At 41.8% G+C, this 14,147-nt stretch overlaps 1 protein-coding gene across 1 annotated transcript in view; it reads left to right on the plus strand.

The window, feature by feature from the left end:
• SEC23B (SEC23 homolog B, coat complex II component) overlaps positions 1-14,147 on the plus strand; it is a 67,222-nt gene that overhangs the window by 24,961 nt on the left and 28,114 nt on the right. The window contains exons 5-9 of the mRNA XM_030196235.1: positions 2,608-2,844; positions 2,983-3,068; positions 5,479-5,623; positions 8,136-8,294; positions 9,900-10,015. Coding sequence (XP_030052095.1) covers positions 2,608-2,844; positions 2,983-3,068; positions 5,479-5,623; positions 8,136-8,294; positions 9,900-10,015 — 743 coding nt within the window. The remainder of the gene's footprint in view (positions 1-2,607; positions 2,845-2,982; positions 3,069-5,478; positions 5,624-8,135; positions 8,295-9,899; positions 10,016-14,147) is intronic.

Here is a 14,147-nt window from a genome sequence, read left to right on the forward strand (position 1 = left end):
AGAAGGAGGGGGGGGGGGGAAATTAAAATTCATGATGACAAAGCAAGGATGTACTCTGTATAGTTTGCCAAGTTGGTGTTGCGTATCGATTCAGAAAGGAACTAACTCATATCTTTTGTTGATCATCAATAAAATGATTCACCACAAATAAAAAATTAAACATAGAGCACCATAATAGAAACAAGGGGGGGGGGGGGGGGGGAGGGAGGGGATAACAGTTATATATAAAAAAATTTTGAAGACTGTACGTAAGTTGTATATTGAACTGTTGCTCCACTGAATTCTGTAAATTGCATTGATGCTGCCATGTTAAGATGGAACTGTACTTTTAGACTTGTCATCAATGAAAATCGTTAACTTTAAAGTAGAGGGAAAAGGGACGGGGTGGGGGTGTTTGGGGATAAAAAAGAAAATTTCATTGACTGTGGAAAGCTGAATGATTTTCTTGAACTTGAGCAATGTTCATGTTGAAGTTTTCTGCTTGTTTGTATTGATCTTTCAGTCAATAAAAAGGTTTAAACATAAAAAAAATGTCAGCACCTTAAAAACCTGGCTTTTCCATCATGTATTTGACTCCATCTAGGCTGGTTGCAATCTCTTGTCACTGTGTTTCCATGCCTTTTTTTTTTCCTTACTTTCTTCCCTTGCCCTAACCTTAGCTCTGTCTCCTACTCCTTCCTAAATATTACTTCACTTCTTCTTTGCTCTTTTTGTTTTCCTTTAGGTCTTTATGGTTTTGTATGAACAAAATTGCTCTTTTAGTGTTTGTAGTTCTTTTTTTTCACTATTTTGTAATTTTAAATTGTAAACCACCTTTATCAAAGGCAGTATAGCAAACATGTGACTCATGCCCTCCCCCCCCCCCCCCCAATTCTGATTCTAATTACTGGCCTTGCCAGGGTCCCTGGTGTCTAGAACAAGCAGGGCTGATGCCTGCTCGTTCCTGCTATTATGGCCTCTGGTTCAGAACAAGGCAAGATTACCATTGGCAGCTAAACTGATTCTGGGGGAAGAGCTACTGATCACACCTCCCCATTTCTGATTAGGTTACACTGGTTGCAGGTGATGGCAAGAATTTAATTTAAGCTACTAATGTTTGTCTTCAAGATAGTGTATAGAATAGCTCCAGAGTATCTTCAAAATTCGATCTGTAGATCATTACACTTATCTCAAGAGGTTAGATTAAAATTATGCTCAGTCTCAGCTTGTTGGAAATCCACTACTAGATTGAGATCCTTACCAGGCAGAGGTCTTGATTTATGAAATAAATTACCACATGATATTCGAGAAATTACCTTGTATAACACATTTAGGAGAGCTGTTAAAACATATTTGTTTGGGCAATATCTGACTGGAATTTAAATATTAGTGTGTTCCTGTTGTATTATAATCAAATGGGATTTGTTTATTTCCATTTATATTTGTAATCTGCCTTGAGTTGCTCTGTTGGTTAAGTGGAATAGAAATGTCCATATTAGATTAGGTTAGGGTAGGGGTCTTGGGAGCCGTTTTTGAACCCAGGCCATAATCGCAGGAGCAAATGGGCATGGCTACTGTACCCTAGACACCAGAGACCCTGGTAAAGCCAAGGATAGGGCTGCAGGATTCCGGTGAGTCTTTGGAAGGGTCTCCTGAAGGGGATCAGCTGTCAGCACGGGTCAGAGAGGTCAGACATATTGTATGGTCAGCGGGGAGGGATCAAGGTTGAGGGTGTGACGGGGGAGGGGACACTGGTTTTGCTGGTTCAATGTATTCGTCTGCAGCAGGAGCGATTTTTTTTTTTTTAAAGCTGCTCCCACACATATAAGGGGATTATTTTCACCTCCCTCCCCCTCCATTTGTGGCCTTTTCAAAATCACTGCTCCTGCTGTACATGGAGAAGTACATTCATACAGTCCTGCAACTATTTTAGAAGAAGCTGTACATTTAGTAGAATTCCTTGTAAAATACTGTGGGAATTCTCCACATACCGATCTGGGACATCTCTGAATTCCCCTCTCCACATCCATTTGTAAGAACCAGATTCCATAGGTTTTGGTCTTTGATTTTCAGTGAGACAATTTGTTGACAAAACCAGCTGACCAGTCACAGCATTGTAGTGACTGCAAGAGATCTCCTCTTTTTTTACCAGGATCCGGAACTTAGTATAATTTACTGAGGTGACCATCACTATGAATTAGCAGATGCTGAAAGTTATAAAAAACCAGGGATAGTGATAGTACAGGACAGGGGAGTAGCTGCAATATTGAGCTGTCTCATACTTAGACTGATCTTGAAACATCATCTTGTGGAGAGATATCCCTTGTGGAGAAGGAGGTTGTACTATCCATTCTGATGACTTGATATATCTATGGAAATGTGTTTCTATACTTCCAGTTACAAAATTCTAAAATGTGTTCATTTGTAGCCATATAACCTACCAAAAAATATAACTTCTAATGTAGCATTCCTTTCCCATTATCTATATATAAATGTGTTAGTGATATAATTTATTAATGTGCATAGATGCCACACTGGTGTCTATATAATTCCTTGGGGGCTAATATTCAGTGCTCTAGAGCAGATGGACAGTAGCTGTAACGTATGCGCTGTTGTGCTTTCTCTTAGCGAGGTCCCCCGACCCCTTTGATTTTCCTGTACGTTGTTGACACGTGTTTGGAAGAGGAAGACCTGCAGGCTCTGAAGGAATCTCTACAGATGTCTCTAAGCTTGCTGCCACCGGATGCGTTGGTTGGTCTGATCACATTTGGCAGAATGGTCCAGGTTCATGAACTGAGCTGCGAAGGGATCTCCAAAAGCTATGTCTTCAGAGGGACCAAGGATCTGACTGCAAAGCAAATCCAGGTCTGTCTTGAGTGGGCTGTGCTCTTCCATTTTGACCTTTTTTTTTTTTAATTTTTATTTTTGGCCATATTTCTGATCTGGCTTTTTAGATTTCAAAAAAGAATGAAATGCATTTCCAGTTTCTTCTTGCCCATACAGGATATGCTGGGTCTTGCAAAGCCTGCCGTGCCTGTACAGCAAGGAAGACCTCTCCAGCCTCAAGAGCAGCCTGCCATCTCAAGCAGGTAAAGTCTCACTGCAAATTGGGAATCGTTTTACTGAACAGGGTCATTCCAGGGTTGTCTAAGTCCCAACAAGCTTTGGTTAGGCCCTACCTCCATGTAACAAAGTTGACTTTATCAGCTGCCTGGAAGGAAGTGAGCATTTCCTTCCTTCAAAAATGGCGGGTAAAATTTATATAAATTTATAGGATGGAGAAAATAACCGCCATCAGGAGGAAAGCTGTGTTGAAGTGAGAGAGGATCTGCGGGACCTTTCAAAAGAATAATTTAAGTTAGACCTGTGCAGTGAAACCTCTAATATACTTGGGGATTTAAAGGGGTCTTTTCCTAAGCCACAGTAGTGCTTTTAGCATGTGCACTAATGATTAGCATGCACTAAATGCTAGAGACGCCCATAGGAATATATGGGCATCTCTAGCGTTTGACACGCTTATTTTTAGTGTGCACCAAAAACGTTTCTGCGGCTTAGTAAAAGGCCCTATTAGTGAACAGTGGTGCTGGGGATTTTGACTTTTTTTTTGTCTCTTAAAAAGAGGGGTTTTTTTTGTTGGGTCCTTTTATTTTTTTAATACTGGATGTTACACCTACTGTCACCTTGTAGTACTTTGGTGTTGTCCATGTTAATATCAAGTTGTTTGACTGGTTTAATAAAGTCCTTCTTTAAGAGTTATGTTTTGGTTTTGGGGGGGGGGGGTGTTAATCATGATATTGAGACAGAGTATTTCTATACTATTGGAAAAACACAATTTTTTTCCTGTGATCCCCAAATTCATCCCTTCAGCAACAATTTGCTTACCTGGACCATTAGATGTAACCTCAATAACAGAGTTGAGTACAAGATCCTCACTTGCAGAAGGGTGAATGAAAGGAGGCACTTAGAAATCAGTTTTGATCACACAAACTGTTCTCTCGTCTTCTGCTCTCCACCAAAGCCCAAGCGTCTTGCCTTCCTGCTTCAAGTTTTCTAGATATCTCGTTTAGGTAAGCTGTGCCATGAATTTTGAGAAATCTCAATCACTTTTTTTTTTTTTTCATTTCATAGTCCTCTTGCTCAGATGTTAAGGACAGTTCACAACCAAATTATGACCTAGTAGGTTCTAATTCAAGACCAAATTCTGACGGCAGAATTCCATAGATCCACTTTGTCAAAATGTCCTCCTCCATCCTTTCTGTTATCAAACTGCCAAGTAATTCTTGTGCTGAATAAAATCAAGTTCGATTTTCTAAATAACCATTGCCACATTCAGGCTCATTTTTGAAAGTCAAGGAAGCCCATCTTTCGACACAAATTGGAAGATGGGCGTCCTCCTCACAGGGTCGCCCAAATCAGCATAATCGAAAGCTGATTTTGGGCGTCCCCAACTGCTTTCCGTCACCGGGACGACCAAAGTTCACGGGGGCGTGTTGGAGGCGTAGCAAAGGCGAGACTTGGGCATGCCTAACACATGGGCGTCCTCGACCCATAATGGAAAAAAAAAGGGCGTCCCTGACAAGCACTTGGACGACTTTACCTGGTCCTGTTTTTCTTACGACCAAGCCACAAAAAGGTGCCTGAACTGACCAGATGACCACCGGAGAGAATCAGGGATCACCTCCCCTTACTCCCCCAGTGGTCACTAACCCCCTCCCACCCTCAAAAAAACATCTTTAAAAATATTTTGTGCCAGCCTCAGATGTCATACTCGGGTCCATCACAGCAGTATGCAAGTCCCTTGTGCAGTTTTAGTGGGTGCAGTGCACTTCAGGCAGGCGGACCCAGGCCCTGTTACACTTGTGATGGTAAATGTGAGCCCTCCAAAACCCATCAGAAACCCACTGTACCCACATCTAGGTGCCCCCCTTCACCCGTAAGGGCTATGCTAGTGGTGTACAGTAGTGGGTTTGGGGGGGGGGGGGTTGGGGGGGCTCAGCACACAAGGTAAGGGAGCTATGTACCTGGGAGCAATTTCTGAAGACCACTGCAGTGCCCCCTGGGGTGCCCGGTTGGTGTCCTGGCATGTTAGGGGGACCAGTGCACTACGAATGCTGACTCCTCCCACAACCAAAGGGCTTGCATTTGGTCGTTTCTGAGACGGGCGTCCTTTGTTTCCATTATCGCCGAAAATCAGAAACGACCAAGTCTAGGGACAACCATCTCTAAGGACGACCTAAATGTCAAGATTTGGGCGCCCCCGACCGTATTATTGAAATGAAAGATGGACATCCATCTTGTTTCGATAATACGGGTTTCCCCGCCCCTCCACCGGGACGTTTTGCGAGGACATCCTCAGCAAAACTTGGGCGTCCCTTTCGATTATGCCCCTCATTGTTTGTTGCATTTGCTGATGAAAAAAGAAGCCTATGTTTTGTAAAGTCTGAGACAGGAGTGTTTTCAGAACTCATTAACAGAAGTGAATCTGTTCTGGTTTGGCAGGTTTTTGCAGCCGGTTCATAAGATTGATATGAATCTGACAGATCTCCTTGGGGAATTACAGAGGGACCCGTGGCCAGTACCTCAGGGGAAGAGGCCGTTACGGTCTACTGGAGTGGCTTTGTCAATTGCAGTGGGCTTGCTGGAGGTAATCTTGGAGCTTAATTTTAGTTTAATGTAACTTTTTTTTTTCAGATCTGAATGAGTTTAAGATTCATTGTAGTCAAGAATATCTTCTGTGGATCTAGCCACACATGGAAAAAAAGACATTTTCCTTTTAACATGTACCCATATAGACTTGTATGTTCATTTACTCAACCATTCAAACTACAGCAATCACATTTTTTCGATACATTGCTTGTGTTTAGACAAGCTGGTGCACAAGAAGAAGTTTGAGAAATTAGCTCCGGGCAAACTACAGCAATTGACTCAATTACATCCACTAATGCCAGCCTGTTGAGATAGGTTATAAGAGGTAGGGGAGGATTTAGTTCATTCCTTTTCCATTCAGATGAAGTGGATATTTCGCTGTGTCTAGAGGGCTTATGATCAAAGTTTGTGCCTGATGCGATGAAGGGTTAAGTGATTTGCCCAAGATCACAAGGAGCAGCAGTGAGATTTGAGCCCTGGCTTCTCTGGTTCTCAGCTTGCTACTCTAACCATTGGGCTGCTACTTCCTTACAACCTATGAATTTAGCCAAAAGTTGGTCTTCGTTTTGTAGAAAAAGCCATTCATAGGACTTGCTCTGTAAATCTTTACTTGGTTTGATATGTCGGTAGAGCAAATAAGAAAGAAGCAGTACTACTCATAGTCTTTGGAATTAGTTTTATACTTTGATAGGTTTTCTCAGTTCCTCTTTTGTTCTCCATTGTTTTTGGCCTATGTTTGGTTATGCAGAACCTGGTTTTACATAGACACAGAATGGAAGTCAAGCTTTAGTAAATCAGACCCATAGAGAAAAGGTGATGTGGGTGTTTGCAACACTCCATATATACCTACACTTTATTTTTTTAATTGTCTTGTAAGTATACAATCACTAAAAACATTTTGCCTTTGTACGAATTGCAGTCAATGTGTTTCTTTTGCTTGCAGAGAAAGTTTGCTTATGTTTTATTTCTTATTAGGGTCAGTATTCAGCTGCTGCAGTCAGCAATTTATTTACTTATTTTTTTTAAACGTCAGGTGTGGAAGTCAGAAAATGATCTGGATATTCAGCACCAGTATCCGGATAGTGGAGGAGTGGCCTAGTGGTTAGGGTGGTGGACTTTGGTCCTGGGGAACTGAGGAACTGAGTTTGATTCCCACTTCAGGCACAGGCAGCTCCTTGTGACTCTGGGCAAGTCACTTAACCCTCCATTGCCCCATGTAAGCCACAGCACGGGGTACAAATGTAACAAAAAATAAAAAAAAAATAGTGGCTGGTACCGAATGCAGTATCTGTATAAGGCGGTAGGCGCTGGAACTTATCCTGAGAGTGGAAATACTCAGTCTGCTATCCAAAAAACTTAGGACAGTCTTCTGTCTGATAGCAGACTGAATATTACCACTACACGGGAAGTTCTAGATCTGTTCCAACTCTGCCCAGAGTAGTGCCAAGGCACTCTGTCAAGGTATTCAGAGGCAGTATCCAGAGAAATGCTTTTGAATATTGACCCTTATATTTTTGTGGAGTAAAAGTTGCTTGACCTTTTTTTTTTCTCCTGGTAAGTTTGGGGTAAACATCTGGCAGCAGTCAGCAGTGTTTTTTGCCACCGCTGGCATTACGCCAGGATATTCAATGCCAGGCCATATCTGGACACAGGCATTGAATATCCTGGAATGTGTGGGTGGCTATCAGTTATCTGGTAAAGAGCGATATTCAGCACTTAACCACATAAATGAAACCAGGCAAAGATAGGACTGAGTTTTATGTGGTCCAATTTGTCCAGTTAACTTATGTGGTGCTTAATATTGGTACTTAACCGCACAACTGCCGACTTTTTCCCGGAGTGCCCACAAAATGGCTGACTATCCTTTAGTGGTTAGTGCTGATATTCAGCGACATTAACCGGTTAAGTGCCACTGAATATCAGCAGATAACGCTGCATAGACAATTTTGCTCGGTTAAATTGCTTTGAATATCTACTCCTTTATTTTTAACTTTTCAAACTTTTACAGAAAACAATATAAAGTTTCCATGAAATGTTCAAACGTAATAAAGCAAATAACAACAAATCCTAATTGCCTCCCCCCCCCCCCCCCCAACTTTCAGCACTTCATATATTCTACCAACAAGGACCATACGCTATCAGACTTTTCATATCTATTATGGCGTATTGCTATCAATTTCTTCAGTAATCAAACCAACTTTAGTACATCAGTGTAAAGCTCATTGCCTGTCAATGTTCAGAGTGGGTGACTCCCAGCTAGTGCCAAGAGTGTTCCTCTATGGAAACTTCTCAACCAAATCATCCTCATTTAGTGAGCAGTAAAATATGTGTTGAAGCACGTTTCTTACCCTCTTTTAGAAGGGAGCACCTCAATCTGCTGTGTTTAGACCGGTGGTTAGTGGACAACCCCTAGGACACCTCAGAACTCAAGCTGTAGATTAGAGACCTCATATATGAGCCTGTTATAAAAGAGGAGAATAATTTATGGGTTTTTTTTCCCCAATTTTCAGGGCACATTTCCAAACACAGGAGCCAGAATTATGTTGTTCACTGGGGGTCCACCAACACAAGGGCCAGGCATGGTAGTTGGTGATGAGCTGAAAACCCCTATCCGTTCCTGGCATGACATAGAGAAGGATAATGCTCGTTACCTGAAAAAAGCCATTAAGGTGAGTGGTATGTTCCATTTTTGAGAAATACAAAAGACAAGTTTGCATTGTTGGAGGAACGCTTTTAGATAAAGCTAAGCTTTCATACAAACCTGTTTTGTCCTTGGAGAAAGCGAAGACACTTACCTGTAGCAGGTATTCTCCAAGGACAGCAAGCCTTATATTCTCACAACCCTCCCGTTGTTTTTTTTTTTTTTTTCATGCTGTAGTATTGTTCTGCAGTGACCGTGCTCTTGCGGCTGGCAGGAAGGCACTCACGCATGCACGGTGGAGCGTAGTTCACATTCTATAAAGCTCTTACTAGCTTATTATAAGCTCCGGACCGGGCAACGCAGGATCACGTTACCCATGTGTAAGAATATAAGGCCTTCTGTCCTCGGAGAATACCTGCTACATGTAAAATGTCTTCACTTCTGCAAAGCATGCGCAGTTGCTTGCATTTGGTTTTTGTGCAAATAGAATTTTCTTTGAAAACTGTATATGTTCAATGTTCAAGTTATTTGATATATCACCTAATCAAGAAATACATCTAAGCGGTGTATAGAGAGGATAAAAATCCAGTCAAGGGATGCTTAATACAAGACAAAAATATGCACACAAGAGGAAACCCCCCCCCCCCCAAAAAAAAAAAGTAGATGTTACAGTATTTTAAGTGGGAAGGTAATGGGAGGGGAATATGGGGGAGGGGGTGTTGTCACTGAACATTGAGTCTAACCCCCTCCCCTGTCTTCCTCTCTTATTACTTTCCACTTGAATTACTGTAACATCTCCTTTTCTGTTTTCTTTTTCTCCATATGTGCATATTTTTGTCTTGTATTAACCATCCTCTCTATACACCGCTTAGATGTATTTCTCGATTGGGTGATATATCAAATACATTGAACATTGAACATGTCCAGTTTTCAAACAAAATTCTATTTGCACAAAAACCAGATGCAAGCAACTGCACATACTTTGCAAAGAGAAAGTACACACGCATCTTTGCATTGAGAACTCATGCCAGGCCTGTGGGTGTAATGTGTGCAATCTTGGTGTGGGGCTGGGCAATTTTATAAACAGAGAAAGAATCACTCAAGGCTAAAAGCCTGGGAGAAGAAATAGGCTTTGAGTAATGTTTTAAACTTAAAGATAGACTTCTCAGAATGAATGTAGAGGGGAAGGTTATCCCAGAGGGAAGGGGCAACAATGGCAAAGGAGGATTTTCATGTGACATTGAAACAGATCTGACGAAAGGATGGTATGGTTAGCAGGTGTTGCTGGGAGGACCTAAGAGTATGAGAAGAAGAATAGCGAATTAGAAAGAAAAGAGGGGATGTCAGTCAAGAATTTGATGTAATACTAGACACATATAGATCTGATCATGCAATGCACGCCCATGCTTTTCCTCCCCTAACACAGCCACATCTTAGGGAAACGCCTCCTTGCAATGAAGCCCCATTGAAGCTGGCCAATACTCAAACATTCAGTTTCTGTGGGTAAAATATACTCAAAATTGGCCCTTCATCAGATCTTTCTGATGTCGCTGCAGTCCAAATCAAACAGTTCATGTGCTTTTCAGGGATTTTTCAGTGTTTCAGTTTTGTGGGTTTTCTTCCTTCTGCACAGCACTATGAAGCGTTGGCAAATCGTACAGCAGGGAATGGTCACTGCATCGACATTTACGCCTGTGCCCTCGATCAGACTGGTCTTCTGGAAATGAAATGTTGTCCCAACCTTACCGGGTATGTTTCTGCAGGTAGAGTGAATGGAGAACAAAGATTAGCAGTTCACCTCTTGCACAAATTGTCCGTGAGCTTTCTTTCCACACTGTCTGATAGTATGTCAGATCTAGCACACACCAAGAGATTGTTTTCTTCTGCATGACCTTGAAGGTTTTACCACATGGAGAGAATGTATCCTGCAAGTTTAAATTTAGAAATAGATAGTTTTGAAAGGCTCGATTTAACAAATGTTTTTGTAAATGTCCACACAATGAAGACGGTGGTCACAGAGGGGACAGTTTTTATAAAATTATTTCATGTTAATTTTCCTATGATTTTTCCCTGTTCTGAATTACTGACCAGTGTGAAAGTATGCACTTTGACATAATAGTGTGTATTTTGCCAGTAAGCATGTACAGGGTCAGAGTATGGGCAGAGTTTGCAAGTATATGCATAGATTGCAAAATATGCTAATCTGCAGTGTCTATGTGCAGACTATTATATCTGCATGAAAGTAGTTGTAAATATCTGTACCTACAGGGTTGACTTGATTTCTGCTGCTTATGCTAGTACTTTATAAATAACACCAAAAAAACTCTCAAAATTATTATTCTAAAGAGTAAAATGGACCTCAATGCAAAAAAAAAAAGGCAATAATTACAAAGACCTTTCATCACTGGTCTGTAACTTTCTTAATCTACATATATTTTTTTTTCTTTTTAGATTGAAACAATTATGTACCGATATCTTCTATACAGATATTGGTACATAAAGAGCCTTCTCAATTGCACTAACGCTTTTGTGCAGTTGAGAAGGCTTTTTACAGAGCTCAATCCTCACAAGTGCGGCAACTCATAACTATCGTGTTATATTTCGGGATTGTATCTCCATTTCATCATATAGTCACAGAACCTATACAACTTGTATATTACAGTACTACACTTTGACCCCTGAGTCAGGCGTTGCCTAACGCCGAAACACGGCCTGTGTCGGGTCACTTCTAAATAAAGAATTACAGTTGTCCCAGTCTTGAAGGCCCAGTGTTGCTTTTTTGTCTGTATACTATCTACATATGCTGTATTACCCTCTCTATTTGTTTCACCAATATCTTCTATAACATGTCCCCGCATTATATTCCAAGAATGTATATTTCAAAAATACATTTTTCCACAATTGGTTCTCAACACTGATTTGGAAAAAGAATCACAGTTCGAACACGATATGTTTTTCAATTTCTCTGCATTAGGAACTCAGAATTCTTCAAATCAAAATGTCCACTCCGTGGACATTATGGACCACATTCAGTAAATGATGCCCAAGATTAAGCGCTGTTATGAACCGCGCTGATAATGTGCAGAGCGCCCTTTACAGAACACTAACATGGTGCAAATCGTAATGGTGCCTGATTTTGGACCTGAGCAATTGCACCTGCCAAAACTGGTGTAAATGTTCGCGCCCATCTGATGACTGTTAAGTTACCCAAATTCAGGTATTCTATAACATTGTGCCTAGTTTCTGGGAACACCCCAGACCCACTTATGCCCCTCCCATAGCCACCCCCTCTTTTGAGTTGCGCGTTATGAAATTTAGGCACGCATGTTTAGAATAGGGCATAGAGGAATGGGATGGGTGGGGGATTCGTTGATCTCTTTGGGTAGTAAGGTGGACTTTCCAGGTGTGAGGCTATAAGAACCCAAGCCTCTTGCCATTGTTTATGGTTTGGTTTATATGTTGATATGTCAATGGTTAACTGATTCCTTTTGTATATTCTTGCAGTTTAGTAGCCATATGGATTTTGTATTAGCTTTGTATAAAACTAATCACAACATTTTAAGTATAAAACAGTTTGAAACTATGAGGGTCTCATCGGACTCTTAAATAAATCACTTCTACTAATCTAAAATATTTTTTATTATTATTGTTAACTTTAATGTTTAAGTGGTGAAAAGCTGTTGGCTCTCAGCATATGTCACCTAAAGTAAAATATTAAAGTTAGTAATAAAACATATTTTAGATTAGTAGAAGTGATTTATTTAAGAGACCAATGAGGAGGTTGGTGGTTACTGCTTAGCAGTATAAGTTTGATCCGTTAAGGCTCCACTGCTGAGGTCTCTTCTTCACTATTAATTTAGTGGCTTTAGTACACTCTAGCTGCATTTTTGAAAAGCTGTTGTTTGTAAGGCTAGTAATGATCAAACCATTGTCTGTATTGGTCAGTCTATTTTATAAAATACACACCTACACTGTGTACTTTATCCATGTGCATTTATGCCTGCTCCTGAGCAGTTGTAAGTGTACTCAGGTACACAGCCATGATTATTCAGGCTTTGAGAGTCTATTTTATAAACACACATAGGCATTGATTAATGAAAAGGGTATTGCTCTCTCTCAGTATTGATGAATTAGTACTATGATGGAGAGTTTGATGGGTCAATGGTTTTTCTCCTAGAAGAGTTTTTTACATTGACATATGAGTACTTTTTTCCATCAAGTTAATGAAAAGAAAGAGGACCAATGATAAGACCAGCTCCAGTGATAGCGTTGGCGCTCTTATGAAAATACTGAGCAATCTGCATGTTATGGAGATTTGCCAAGCATGGAAGCATTGAGATCATTTAAATTAAGTAAGCGCTATAAATACAAGCTGTGAGACGAATACCTAAGTACCTACTGGTAAACATATAGAGAATTAGTAGTATACTACTTACAATGTCAACACAATACGTAGTAGAACATTGTAATTGATAGTGAAGGGTAAAGCAAAGATGGAACATATAGATAAGTAAGAGAGTAAGAAGAGTTGGAAAGTAAGGTGGTTAATTTAAAGAAAGTTGTACGAGGTCAGAGATGGTTTAAAATGATCTCAGCTAGGGTAGGAGTGAATAAACGTCCTACTGCAGTATGTGCAGCCATGTCACTCGTGTGTGTGAGTGAGACTAACAAGTTAGTTACTTCTTCCATTAAAGGCCTGGTTGAAGAGCCAAGCTTTCACCTGCTTCCTGAAGTAGAGATAGTCTTGTGTTAAGCGGAGCCTTTCAGGCACTGCATTCCAGAGTGTGGGGGCTACTCCAGAGAAGGCTCGCATGCGGTTATCACATCGTGTAATGTCTTTTGGAAAGGGTGTGGTTAGTGATAGTCCTTGAGAGGACCTTAGTGTCCTTGGTGGTTTGTAGAGGATTGTCCTATTCCATATCATCAAGCTGATCAATCCATAGACTGGTGGGTTGTGTCCATCTACCAGCAGGTGGAGATAGAGAGCAAACTTTTGCCTCCCTATATGTGGTCATGTGCTGCCGGAAACTCCTCAGTATGTTCTCTATCTCAGCAGGTGGTGGTCACACACAGCAGCAGCTCTGGCTAGGCCTCCAAGCCTAATTTTTAGGTTTTGTTGAGTGCCTGGGGTTGAGGGCTCTTTTGAGCAAGTGCAAACCTGGTGGTGCCAGGTCCCTCCTTTTCTCCCCCCTCCCGCTGGCTCCGTTTAAAAAAAAAAAAAAAGAAAAGAATTTTTAAAAGTCCTTAAAGGCGTTTATTTCGACGTTTATTTAAACGTTCATTGCAGCTACTCACTGGGACACCAGTTCGTTACAGCTCGGAGCGGACAGCAGGTAATTTTTACCTTTTTATAGCGGGCAGGGGGTTCCCCGATTCTTCTCCTCGTGGCATATGGCGTCGGAGGGCGAGGGCGCAAAGGGTCGCTCCCCGGATCGCTTGAGCGCTTCTAGAGGGGATGCGGGGGTCTTACAGCCTGATTCGCCCTTGTTGGGTGACAGTTTCGTGACCGATGAATGTCCCGGTCCTTCCTCCGGCGTGGCGGTTTTTCCCGCCATAAACGCCCATCCCCCGCTCCTCGCCTCCGCCATCTTGGCCGGCCACGCGGCTCGGACGGCTTCTTCGTGGGCCGCCCTTGAGTTTGGAGACATTAATGCCATGAACGCCCTTAATTTGGGCGACGGCACAAAAGCGGCTAAAGTTAAGCGCCGTTCTTCCCGCGCGGCTCCTTCGCGGAGTGTCGCGCCGGTTGAGGGTGCGTCTAGGGCTGTTGCCCAGGCTGCGGAAGTGCACAGTCTGGGGGGTTTTTCCCCGTGTTTGTTTTGCTGCTGCATCAGGCTTCCTCATGCAAAACGCTGCCCCTGCTCCCTCGTCTGGTAAAGAG

This window comes from Microcaecilia unicolor, chromosome 3 (genome assembly GCF_901765095.1).
Source record: "Microcaecilia unicolor chromosome 3, aMicUni1.1, whole genome shotgun sequence".
Lineage (NCBI taxonomy): Eukaryota > Metazoa > Chordata > Amphibia > Gymnophiona > Siphonopidae > Microcaecilia > Microcaecilia unicolor.